General features: G+C 39.1%; 1 protein-coding gene across 1 annotated transcript; it reads right to left on the bottom strand.

The window, feature by feature from the left end:
• Positions 1-1,485: 1,485 nt before the first annotated feature.
• Positions 1,486-10,664, bottom strand: opn4xb (opsin 4xb). The gene is made up of 9 exons (XM_051895654.1): positions 10,372-10,664; positions 8,170-8,303; positions 6,765-6,968; positions 6,411-6,582; positions 6,174-6,329; positions 3,876-3,983; positions 2,845-3,001; positions 2,488-2,604; positions 1,486-2,382 (listed from the first exon to the last, which is right to left on the bottom strand). The coding sequence occupies exons 1-9, from the start codon at positions 10,506-10,508 to the stop codon at positions 2,041-2,043; spliced, it is 1,527 nt and encodes a 508-aa protein (XP_051751614.1). The 5' UTR covers positions 10,509-10,664; the 3' UTR covers positions 1,486-2,040.
• Between the last annotated feature and the right edge of the window lie 2,208 nt (positions 10,665-12,872).

Here is a 12,872-nt window from a genome sequence, read left to right as displayed (position 1 = left end):
CTGTTAAAGATCACTTCATCTGGAAAACATCTGCTGTTTACAAACATCTGATGGACATCTTTTAGATGTCAGTTTTACATACATTCTAAATCATAAACATCTTAAAGACATCTTCTAAACATCTATTTGACATCTGACAGGAAACGTCCAATAGACGTTTTCCAGATGAGCAAACACTCTAAAAAATACATCTTCCAGACGTAAACACACACCTCAAATAGGCGTCTCCAAGATGTAGGTGTGCTATCAGGGTAGGCACATCTAGATCCAACGTTAACTTCACTTCCTGTCTCCTGAGATTATACCTTCATCTGGTCGATTTTTGAAGGCAGCAAAAGATGTATGCTTCGCTGCCTTTGATATCCCACAATCCTGTGCTTCCATTCTGTGACAGTTGAGCTAAAATAAAACTTATAAGCCCATGGCGTCCAAAAGTTGCATTTGCTGGTCAGTTTGTGTGTAAATGTACGTTTTTGACCAACATTTTTCACTTTTGATGTCATTTCTAATGAGAAATTACTACTGTAGTAGGCTAATTAGTTCTCACCAAAGCTCGCGCTATTTTGCGGTAGATCATTAAACTGTTACAGTGCCTCAGAAGTCTGTCTGAAATCAGTTTCGTGAGGTGCCTTCACACACAAACACTGTCAAGTCATTGCGAGGTAACAAGTCAGCTGCCTAGGTTTTCGGATGCAGCCGCGGTCTTCCTACGAGTCCGCACTTTCGTGACGTAACGCCGCTTTGACTGTCGGGAAGAATTCTGCCGTGGAGCTCGCACTAGTGCAGGTTCAACAATAGGGCGCCTCACGAGCACCCTTCTGAAGCCTAAAATTGACAAATGGGACCACCCTACGGTCTCGTGGACTTAACGGACACGCGCAGGCGGCAGCCATTCACAAGACCGAAAGTGCACAGAAGTGTGCCATTTGGGACAGGGCCTTTGACGCTTGTATGTGTGGGAGTGTCATAGGCTAGTTGTCACAACAACGAGCGAGAAAGATTGATATGGAGCGCAAAATCTCGACCCTCCGGGGAATCACAAATGTAAAAAAAGAGAGAGTCTGATGGCAAAAAGAGAAACAGAGCTCGTAAATAAGAATCAACATTAGCTTGGCTTTTCAGAGATGGCGAGAACTGAGGGAAATGTTATATATATAAAAAAAAAAAAAAAGCGACATGGAGATGGCATTTTTATTACTCAGCAGGTAAGTAAGGTATTTTATTGAACTGATAAACTGCCACATGTAGCTCTCTAACAGAGTTCATTGTAAAGCATTTTCTATTTTGAAGGCTCATTTCATTATGGTTGTTGTAGCACTGTGTCGGAATTTATTTTCAAGGTAGTACCGTGGGTAAAGCAACAGCAATATCTTCAGCTAGTCAGCTTGAGATCCTTTCCATCTAAACTGGTTATATCTCTTGAGCCTTGTAGTGAATGTTTTATGAGCAGTAGGATAATCTCTCTCTCTTTTTAGTTATGAGAAAGAACCATATTTATCTGCACAGTCACACAGAGCCAAAGCACAACCAAAACAATGTTTTTCCGCAAAATGCATGGTTTTGTTTTGCTAGATGGCCAAAAGGTTCACAGTGTACCTTTAAAATCACACATACTAAATATTTTAGACAACAAGACAAAAACAAAAACACAGTTTTTATTTAGATTTTATTTTCTTCCACAACACTAATCAATAAACACCACCACACCACTTTCCTAAAAACCTGTTTGTCACTATGCATGGAGAAATTTTCCTGATCAGTGAGATTCATGTGGAAAGTACAAATATATGATTTTTAATTAAAAAAAAACAAACAAACAAACAAAAAAAAAACTTCGTAAAAATCGTAAATTATCAATAAAGATAAATAATTTTTGATTGACGTACACAAAAAAGCACCTCTAATTTCACCTCTCATTTACACTGAACCGTAAGTTACCTAAAACTTTAACGTTGTTAATTTGCTGCTGTTTTCTTCATGAAATGCTCATCTAGTTAAAACCAGAGTTTATTTAACAGTCTCAGATCAGTGCTGCTCGTTTCATGTGAGAAATCTCTCCATACCCTCCATTAACTCTGCCGGACAGTTGATGTTTGTGAGGTTGAACATTAAGTTCCTTGAGTCCTGACATCCAGACTTTTCTTCTCCAACTGTATCTTCTCTCAAGTTGCTCTCTGAGGCTGGACTAATGATGATTGTGGGAGCGTACGAGGAGCTGTGGGTCACGGACTCATTCTTAGGGTTAAATGGAAGGTCAGAGGTCATTTCAGCACTCCTACTCTTTTTAGTGTAAATGACCATCGGTGCGCTTGCCATGGCGAGGGAACCGGAGACGAGATCTTTCTCGCATAGACTGAGCGACTCTCTCATCTGTACAGGAGGCTACAGAACACAAACATGCTTGAATTATATGGACACACTCCATCCTGTACATTCATTTTAAACTCTATGTAATGTTTCAGCATAAGTCAGTAAATTAAACCTCACCTTCTCTATCAGCAGTGAGGAGCATTTGAGGATCCGCCGTCTAGAAGAGCTTCTAAATGACACTTTAGACACTTTCGACCTGTTCTCTATCAGGTCCAGCTCCACTTCTCTCATTGCCTGCAATCTCACACACACACATAAACACACACCCTAAAATATAGATCCATAATGAAGCTTCAGCAAGTGAGAATAAACCAGCAGCATGTTTAGCAACTGAAAGCGTCTCATAATAGCGTTGTTAAAGTGAGAAGTGTTCAGCTGGTCATGGGATTTCAACGCTCTATAGGCCACTGATATGACTGGAGTCTCATGTGAGTCTTACAATTACAAGTCTACAGATGGGCCTTTCTACTGTACCATAGCACAGGAGTCGTTGGCAGTGTGGAGTTTGTTCTTGGAGACGGATGACTGTCTGCTGACACTGGAGGCATCGCTATTGGTGGAGGAGGTGAGACAGTCCTTCTGAGAGCGAGATAGACAGGACAAACCCGGTACCTTCTCAGCTAACGTGGCTCTGCAGAGAGAATGATGTAAAATTGGACAAAATTGGCCATGACTTTTGTTACTATCTATTAGGGGTGCAACAGTACGTGTATTGGTCCTGAACCATATGGTACAGACGTCACGGTTCAGTGCATACAGTCGCACGAACGAATACAGTCAGTCAGAGGCGATCCACACTCCAATCTAGAAGGGGTTTTCATGTGCGGTAATGCAACGCTGTTTGCTACCAGTAAAAAGCTCAGAAGAAGAAGAGGCGATTGATCGGTATGTTTACGTGTAATCTCTCAACCAGTGTTTAAACTGTGGAAAGATATCAATAAAACTGCTTGAGAATAATATCTCATGTAGCATTACATTTACATCAGGCATTTAGTGTCGACAGTCTTGATTATTTAATGTATGTTTAAATAAATTTGTCATGAAAACAAGTTATGACAGCCACTGTGTAAATGATTATATTTCAAAAATGAATTGGAGTAGGAAATTTACTTTATAATTAGATTTTTAATAGTTAATGCAAAACCTATGGAAACTTGTTTCCGCCACTAAATCTGACTTTTTTTCTCAGAATTACGAGATTTAAACTCGCAATTGTGAGTTATAAAGTCAGAATTGCGTGATATAAACACAATTGTGTCTTATAAAGTCAGAATTGTGTGATAGAAACTCACAATTGTGTTATAAAGTCAGAATTGACTTTTTTCTCAGAATTGCGAGTTAAATTCTGACTTTATAACTTGCAAATCCCTCACAATTGGACATAACATGCAATTCAGACTTTATAACTCATCGTGTTTGTGCATCATTACACCCCTCTATCTATCTATCTATATTTGCGTGAAGTGTGTGTGATTGTGTATTTGTGTGTTTGATGATGCATTTACCTGTATTTGTTGTGAATTATGGCATATATGAAAGGGTTGTAGATGGCCGATGACTTGGCGATGACCGCCGGTAGAGTTTTAGAGTAGGGCGTGAGGATGTTTGCATGCCTGAGAAACCGAGGAAAAAGTAGTTACTTTTGAACACATGTAGGTCATTCAGAAAGTGTAGAGGGGCAGCAGTGCAGCGCTGCAGACAGAAAGAGAGATTACAATGTTTTATAATCACTTCCTACTTCTCACAGCTGTGCTGAGCTTAACAGATACTATAGAGCTCCACACACAAACTTATAAGACAAATGTACATCGAAAAGTGCCAGATAAACATTAATCAGGGGATTTGCAGATTACAGACACTGTAACACTTCTGATATATAAAGATTACAGCAAATGTTGCGTCCAGTATAGAATACTGTTTCAATGCATCATTTATTGAGGTTTATTTCTCAGTAGTTGGTTAAGTCAGAAGTTTAATTCCATCAATGCTTATTTTATTTACCATTTTTATATTTTCTTGTCCTCTAAAATATCCAGTATTCAAATCGATCACGAAATAACAATAATGGTGACTTTATTCAAAACAATTAACCCATATAATCAACACTTAACAGAGCTTAAACCTTTATTAATACTGAATATGAAAGCTATTTTCTTCAAATCAATATCAATTGCTTATACAGAAATTGTACCCCCATTACAGAAACTACCCCCAGTTTTACCAAATATTATATTGCAAAAACAACATATAAGATGTGTTAGGAACTTTCAAATTTAGGGCAAATACTGTATATGAGAATTATTTCTCATTCAAATGTATCTTTTAATCACAGAGGAAAGACCATGTCATGCCTACAGAACAGATAACAACAAAGTAGTCTAGTGAACACAAGTGAGCGGTTGTTTGGCTCCCATCACATGGCTTTAGCCTCAGTGCGAGGCCATAACTTTACAACCCCATATGGTTGCATGTGACAATAATACTGATGTTTTTTTTTTTTTGTTTTTTTAGATTTTTTTTTTTTTTTGGTGTTCTTGCCTTTATTATGATAGGACAGTATGTAGACAGGAAGCAAAGTGAGGAAGAGAGAGGGTGACGGGATCAGGAAAGGTCTGCGAGCCGGGACTCATACTCGGGTCACCCGAAGCGCAACGCTGCTATATGTCGGTGCGCTGCCCACGAGGCTATTGACGCCAACAATAATACTGATGTTTAAGCTTGATGCGTAAAGGTTAAAGCTTGATGATGTAAAAGTTAGGGGTCGGTGAGAATTTTGATGTTTTTAAAAGGATTATCTTTTGCTCACCAAGGTTGCATTTATTCAAAAATAGTAATATTGTGAAATATTATTACAATTTAAAAAATATCTGTATTTTATTTTACAATGTAATTTATTCCTGTGATCAAAGCTGAATTTTCAGCATTATTACTCCAGTCTTCAGTGTCACATGATCCTTCAGAAATCATTCCACCTTCTAAAATCAAATGTTTTGGCTCAAAACGCAACAATTTGCATCAATATTTTTGAGTTATGAGAGTAACTTCTAATGAAATTATGTTAAACCCAAAAAAAACGACATTGAGTTAGAGGTACTTAAAAAAAAATGTGTTTATGCTACAAATTAAGTTACTCAAAAAAATGAAATTAAGTGGTGGCCCTGGAACCAATTAATATGTGTTAACCTTATCTATTAGTCTTGTTTATTATGTATTTAAAAAAAAAAAAAAACAACTAACAGAAATTTCTATTTAAATTACACACAATATTAAGTTGATGTAATGATCAACATGATTATGTCAACAGATCTCATCAAAATAACTTAAATAAACGTATGTTTGCTAGTAATTAAATCATTTAAGTTGTGGTAATAGGTCCCCTGGATTAATTTTTAGAGTGTAATATGCTGATTTGGTGCTCAAGAAACATTTCTTATAATTATCAATGTTGAAAACAGTTGTGCTGCTTCATATTTTTGATGAAAAGAAAAAAAAAACAGCATTTATTTGAAACAGAAATCCTTTATAACATGTTTTACTATCACTTTTGATCAATTTAATGCATCCTTTCCTTGTTGAATTATTATCGTTAATAGTATTAAACCTTACGGACCCCAAACTTTTGAACGACATGTAGCACAAACTACGTTCTCAGGGTTACGAGCTTGTTTAACACACTAATCCTAAGAATAAGCAATAGATTTATGTGATGTTGCCTAAGCTTATATGAAGAACACCTGAATGTGAAGTTCCCTACAAATGTAGGAATACACATTTCTGAAAATGTGTGCATGCTCAGCACTCACCCTGCCCAGGCGATGAGGGTGACGCATGCGTAGGGAGCCCAGGACAAAACATACACGACTATGACCACAGCTGCTATTTTAGCCAGTTTCCATTCACTCCTCATGGACTGGTGCTTCACAAAGCTGGACTTCTGAGAGCTCAGCCTTTCTAGATCTCTAAACACACACACATAATACAGTCATGAACGCTTTTCAGTGATCACTTAAGACACCAGTGGTGATGTGAGGAGCTCAGACCTGCTGCCCTGTCGTACAGAGAGGAACATGAACAGGTAACAGAAGAGAATCATGGCCAGGGGGATGAAGAAGACAAAACAGCACAGCATCATGGTGTAACTCCTGTTGGCGGGAGACGGCGAGACATAATCCCACGTGCATGATGTCATCAGACCTTCAGGGATGTAGGAACCTGCAAGAGCAATTTCAATTATGCTTATAATAGATGTCACGCAATTTATCATCACACAACAAGCACATTTCAGCTTACCAGCCCTATATACCTGTATTTTCTTTATTATAGCCTGAAAATGACACCTACTTTCAGGCCACATTAGAATATTTAAATAACAGAACAGAATATTTAAATCTTACTCCAGCCAATCAGAGGTGCCAGACTCCAGGCCAGAGAGTAAAGCCAGATGCACAGGATGGCCAGAGAGGTTCTGCGTTTGGAGTTCCGCTGGATGGTCTGCAGCGGTTTGGTGATGACCAGGTAGCGATCGATAGAGATGGCCAACAGGTTTATCATCGAGGTGATGCCAAACAGTGCGCCACAGAATGCATATATTTTACATCCTAAGGACAAATAGAGATAATATATACATTATATATATGTATATATATACACCGATCAGGCATAACATTATGAGCACTGACAGGTGAAGTGAATAACACTAATTATCTCTTCATCACGGCACCTGTTAGTGGGTGGGATATATTAGGCAGCAAGTGAACATTTTGTCCTCAAAGTTGATGTGTTAGAAGCAGGAAAAATGGGCGAGCGTAAGGATTTGAGCGAATTTGACAAGGGCCAAATTGTGATGACTAGACGACGGGTCAGAGCGGCCAAGGCTCACGTGGGTGAAGGCTGACCCGTGTGGTTTGATCCAACATACAAGCTGCTGTAGCTCAAATTGCTCAAGAAGTTAATGCTGGTTCTGATAGAAAGGTGTCAGAATACACAGTGCATCACAGTTTGTTGCGTATGGGGCTGCATAGCTGCAGAACAGTCAGGGTGCCCATGCTGACCCCTGTCCACCGCCGTAAGTGCCAACAGTGGGCACGTGAGCATCAGAACTGGACCACGGAGCAATGGAAGAAGGTGGCCTGGTCTGATGAATCACGTTTTCCTTTATAATCACGTGGATGGCCGGGTGCGTGTGCGTCGCTTACCTGGGGAACACATGGCACCAGGATGCACTATGGGAAGAAGGCAAGCCGGCGGAGGGAGTGTAATGCTTTGGGCAATGTTCTGCTGGGAAACCTTGGGTCCTGCCATCGTACACGTACCACCTACCTAAGCATTGTTGCAGACCATGTACACCCTTTCATGGAAACGGTATTCCCTGGTGGCTGTGGCCTCTTTCAGCAGGATAATGCGCCCTGCCACAAAGCAAAAAATGGTTCAGGAATGGTTTGAGGAGCACAACAACAAGTTTGAGGTGTTGACTTGGCCTCCAAATTCCCCAGATCTCAATCCAATCGAGCATCTGCGGGATGTGCTGAACAAACAAGTCCGATCCATGGAGGCTTCACCTCGCAACTAGGATCTCCTGCTAACATCTTGGTGCCAGATACCACAGCACACCTTCAGGGGTCTATTGGAGTCCATGTCTCCACGGGTCAGGGCTGTTTTGGCAGCAAAAGGGGGGCCAACACAATATTAGGAAGCTGCTCATAATGTTATGCCTGAGGGGTGTATATATATGTATGTATATATATATATATATATATATATATATATGTATGTGTGTGTGTGAATGCAAAAAACAGTTACCAAGTTCCCCAAACATCCACTCCTTATACAGGCAGTTGATGAAGAATATTGGAGATTGTGTGATGGCCATGAGGAAATCGCTGACCGCCAGGTTCATTATGAAATAATTTGGCAGGTTCCGCAACTTTTTATTACTGCAAAAAAAAAAAAAAAAAAAAAAAAAAAAAACATTTAAATTAAGTCAATTTTTTCCATTGTTAAAACAGAAAGAACGCAGATGTTATTTGTTGCTTCAATTTATGTGTTTTTCTTTTTTCACAAAAGAAGATATTTTGAAGAAATGGTTTTGGTTCCCATTGACTTCCATTATATGGACAAAAAATACAATTGGGAACCTAAACCTATCTTCTTTTGTGTTCCACAGAAGAATAAAAAAGAAAGTCATATAGGTTTGGAACAACATGAGAGTGAGTAATTGATGACAGAATGTTTGGATGAACTATCCTTTTAATCACAAATATGTGATGTTATAATACGATTTTATTGTACACTTGGACTGATCATATCCCTACTAATCTTTGTTAACTTGTTAGTTATTGTTTTGTTCAATAATCAAGTAAAACAAAACCTTTCATTGTAAATGCATAAAATGAAGGTGAGAGGCAAATGAGTTATTTGGCAAAGATGATATTAAACAGATCAAATGCCCCCATTGCAGTTCTTTCCATTAGTGGTACTGCAGTTCTAGGGATTCCCAGCATTCCTGGAATAGCAGTCAATTTCCTTCCACTCTACAGAAGCCCATGATTGCAATAATTGCATCCATTTATGGAAATGCATCATGCTTGTTATTTATGCCTCATTCGCAATATTCCCAATTTCTAGCACATTTGGCCTATTTTGAACACAAAGGAGAAAACAATTATGGAAAATGAGGATTAGGGCTGTCCAGTGACCTACAGGGTGTTTCGCGTACGTAACTTTAATCTGAGCAAATGGGGATTGTAAAAAAGAAAACAAGCTTTTTACTAGTATTTCACTGCCTGCTCTAGTTTTACCGCACTGACCCAATTCACTAAAACAATTAAAGTCAATAATATATTCGAGAATCTGAGGCATTATCCAGCAGCTGAGAGAGATGATCTGTCAAAAAGAGGCAGCGAAACTCTAGAACTAGATAAGGTGACAAATAGATAAACGCTAAATAATGTTCGTAAGATTACTTTTGTATTAAATTATAACATGTTAGACACGCACAAACAAAGATGAATCAAAAAATGTATTTATTAAACAAAGAGAAAACACTAGGAGATAGATATAGCAATAACACATTCACAAACAATACCTGGAACTAAAAGCTTAAATACACAAGGGAACAATCAACGGAAAACAGAACAGGTGTAGAACTAATTATCAACCATGGAAACAAACAAGGAATTAGAACTCAGGAAAACCGGCACAGGGAAAACCAAAGTAAAACACAATGAACTGACAGAACTGTAACAGTAATACTTTTGTTATGAATATTACTACATTACATCATTTAAATGTAATTACTTTAAAATTAAATATTTATGTGAATACAGTATGTGATTAAAAAAATTACACAATGCATACCAGCAGATCAATAGTTAATAAACATCCACGTATTAATAAGTGACATTGAATATTTTTTGAAAGTTTACATTATGACATATCAACATGTCTAAATATATATATATATATATATATATATATATATATATATATATAAAATGTTAGATAATAAAAATGTTCATTTTTATACAGTGCATTAATTAATGTTAACAGATACAATTTTTGACCTTAAAAATGTTTTACTATATGCTGAGAATAACTTTAACTAAGATTAATAAATGCTTTAGATGTATTGTTCATTATTAGTTCACGTTAACTAATTTGGTTAACGTTAACAAATGAAACCTTAGTGTAAAGTTCCAACATATCTACTCACATTTTAAACAGCATTTTGCTAATTCTTTCATAAATATTATGCATGCAGCTTTTAAGATTTCATATTAATATATTTGTACTTGTTACAAGGATATTTAAAATGTACTACACTATTTTCTTACATACATCCCTAACCATCAATTTCTCAAATATAAATGTGTATGAATCATGTTTAACAGAATGAATGTACATTAACTAATCTAGTAAGCATTATATCATAAAATAAAACCCCAAACTTTCAGAGATGAGCTACATGACTTTTGCTTCAGTTCATCACCTCAGCGCTCGTACCTGTAGAAGGCGAACATGACCAGAGCGTTGCCCGTGACTCCCAAAGTGCCGATGATGAGGATGAGGAAGGCGATGATGTAGTGCACATGATCCGGGATGTCTGGTCTTTTGTATATCTGCCGTTGGGGCTCCATCATCAAACTCAACACCAAGATACAAAAACTGAAGAGCAACACTTCAACAAAGCAAACTTGAGTGCAGACTCAGTCATGTTCTCCGTCTTCTGTGTCCTGCATCACTACCTCTGTCCGTCTCTGCTCAGACTAAGAGAGTTTAGTTACACTATCAGTAACGGCAGCAGACGGACTCACAGCGACCTACTTGTCGGAGCAGTTCGGTCATGTCACATGACACACCCCTCTCTCCATCTGTCCCACCCATCCTTTTCTGTGTCTTCAGAGCGATCTCACGCTCATCTCACAGACACAAGCAGTACATTATTAGGAAAAAAAAGTTATTTCACATTCTCTTCTCTTTGAACATGACTCAAAGAAGAGAAGACAAGCCGCATGAGACTACAAGAAATGAGACAATGAAATGAGACAGATTTCTGTCCGTGTTCATCAGGTCTGTAATGGATGTGAGGTCTTTTGTAAACAGGTCAGAGGGTGAGAGTGACAGAAGGAGATTCAGGATGAGAGAGAGTGAATGAGGGCTGGAACATGCACAGCTGGAGAGATTCATGATGCTGAGATCAAAAAACAGCAGGAACATTTCCTGAGGTCAACTTCAGAAGTGTGACAGAGCAACCTGATCACAGACATACCAAATAGAGTGTGAGTGTGTGTGTGTGAGTGTGTGAGTGTGTGAGTATAAATAAGTAAAGTGCAAATCCATTAACATATTTACTTACATATCACTTAAGACTTACTGATATAAAACAATAATCAAACTTTATTTGGAGTTTCACATTTTTTAATATAATGCCTAAAAAGTGTTTTAATATCACTATCACTAGGATCATGTGATCTTTGTATAATATCAGTCTTTAAATGCAAGATATTTAAAGTGTACCTGAAGTATAGGCTACTTGCAATAGCTCCACTTCAGCACAATCAAATATACTTCAGTTTAGTTGGACCTCAGCACTACTTCCACACAATTAAAGTGAAATCAGTACAACATTAGTTGTTCCAATTTAGACAAAAGGCCTATTTCTCTGAAATATTGTTCACAAATCTGTGTTAGTGAGCACTTCTCTTTTGCCGAGATAATTCATCCACCTCACAGGTGTGGCATATCAAGATGCTGATTAGACAGCATGATTATTGCACAAGCCACTCTAAAATGTGCAGTTTTACTGTATTGGGGCGTCCGGGGCGGGGGGGGTCCGAAAACCAGTCAGTATCTGGTGTAACCACCATTTGCCTCACGCAGTACAACACATCTCCTTCGCATAGAGTTGATCAGGTTGTTGATTGTGGCCTGTGGAATGTTGGTCCACTCCTCTTCAATGGCTGTGCGAAGTTGCTGGATATTGGCAGGAACTGGAACACGCTGTCGTATACGCTGATCCAGAGCATCCCAAACATGCTCAATGGGTGACATGTCCGGTAAGTATGCTGGCCATGCAAGAACTGGGATGTTTTCAGCTTCCAGAAATTGTGTACAGATCCTTGCAACATGGGGCCGTGCATTATCATGCTGCAACATGAGGTGATGGTAGTGGATGAATGGCACAACAATGGGTCTCAGGATCTCGTCACGGTATCTCTGTCCATTCAAAATGCCATCAATAAAATGCACCTGTGTTCGTTGTCCATAACATACGCCTGCCCATACCTTAACCCCACCGCCGCCATGGGCCACTCGATCCACAACGTTGACATCAGCAAACCGCTCACCCACACAACGCCATACACGCTGTCTGCAATCTGCCCTGTACAGTGAAAACCAGGATTCATCCGTGAAGAGAACACCTCTCCAAAGTGCCAGACGCCATCGAATGTGAGCATTTGCCCACTCAGGTCGGTTACGACCGCGAACTGCAGTCAGGTCGAGACCCCGATGAGGATGACGAGCATGCAGATGAGCTTCCCTGAGACGGTTTCTGACAGTTTGTGCAGAAATTCCTTGGTTATGCAAACCGATTGTTGCATCAGCTGTCCGGGTGGCTGGTCTCAGACGATCTTGGAGGTGAAAATGCTGGATGTGGAGGTCCTGGGCTGGTGTGGTTACACGTGGTCTGCGGTTGTGAGGCCGGTTGGATGTACTGCCAAATTCTCTGAAGCACCTACCGGCTTATGGTAGAGAAATGAACATTCAATTCAAGGGGAACAGCTCTGGTGGACATTCCTGCAGTCAGCATGCCAATTGCACGCTCCCTCAAAACTTGCAACATCTGTGGCATTGTGCTGTGTGATAAAACTGCACATTTTAGAGTGGCCTTTTATTGTGGCCAGCCTAAGGCACACCTGTGCAATAATCATGCTGTCTAATCAGCATCTTGATATGCCACACCTGTGAGGTGGATGGATTATCTCAGCAAAGGAGAAGTGCTC

This window comes from Ctenopharyngodon idella, chromosome 5 (genome assembly GCF_019924925.1).
Source record: "Ctenopharyngodon idella isolate HZGC_01 chromosome 5, HZGC01, whole genome shotgun sequence".
NCBI classification, from domain to species: Eukaryota; Metazoa; Chordata; class Actinopteri; order Cypriniformes; family Xenocyprididae; genus Ctenopharyngodon; species Ctenopharyngodon idella.
This window is presented reverse-complemented; position numbering and strand designations above follow the sequence as displayed.

Coding starts and splice junctions, on each gene's coding strand:
- opn4xb (XM_051895654.1), bottom strand. CDS start 10,508: ATGATGGAGCCCCAACGGCAGATATACAAAAGACCAGACATCCCGGAT. Junction 3,984..6,173: donor ACCCTCATCGCCTGGGCAGG/GTGAGTGCTGAG, acceptor TCGGTTTCTCAG/GCATGCAAACATCCTCACGC. Junction 3,002..3,875: donor ATAATTCACAACAAATACAG/GTAAATGCATCA, acceptor TTCTCTCTGCAG/AGCCACGTTAGCTGAGAAGG.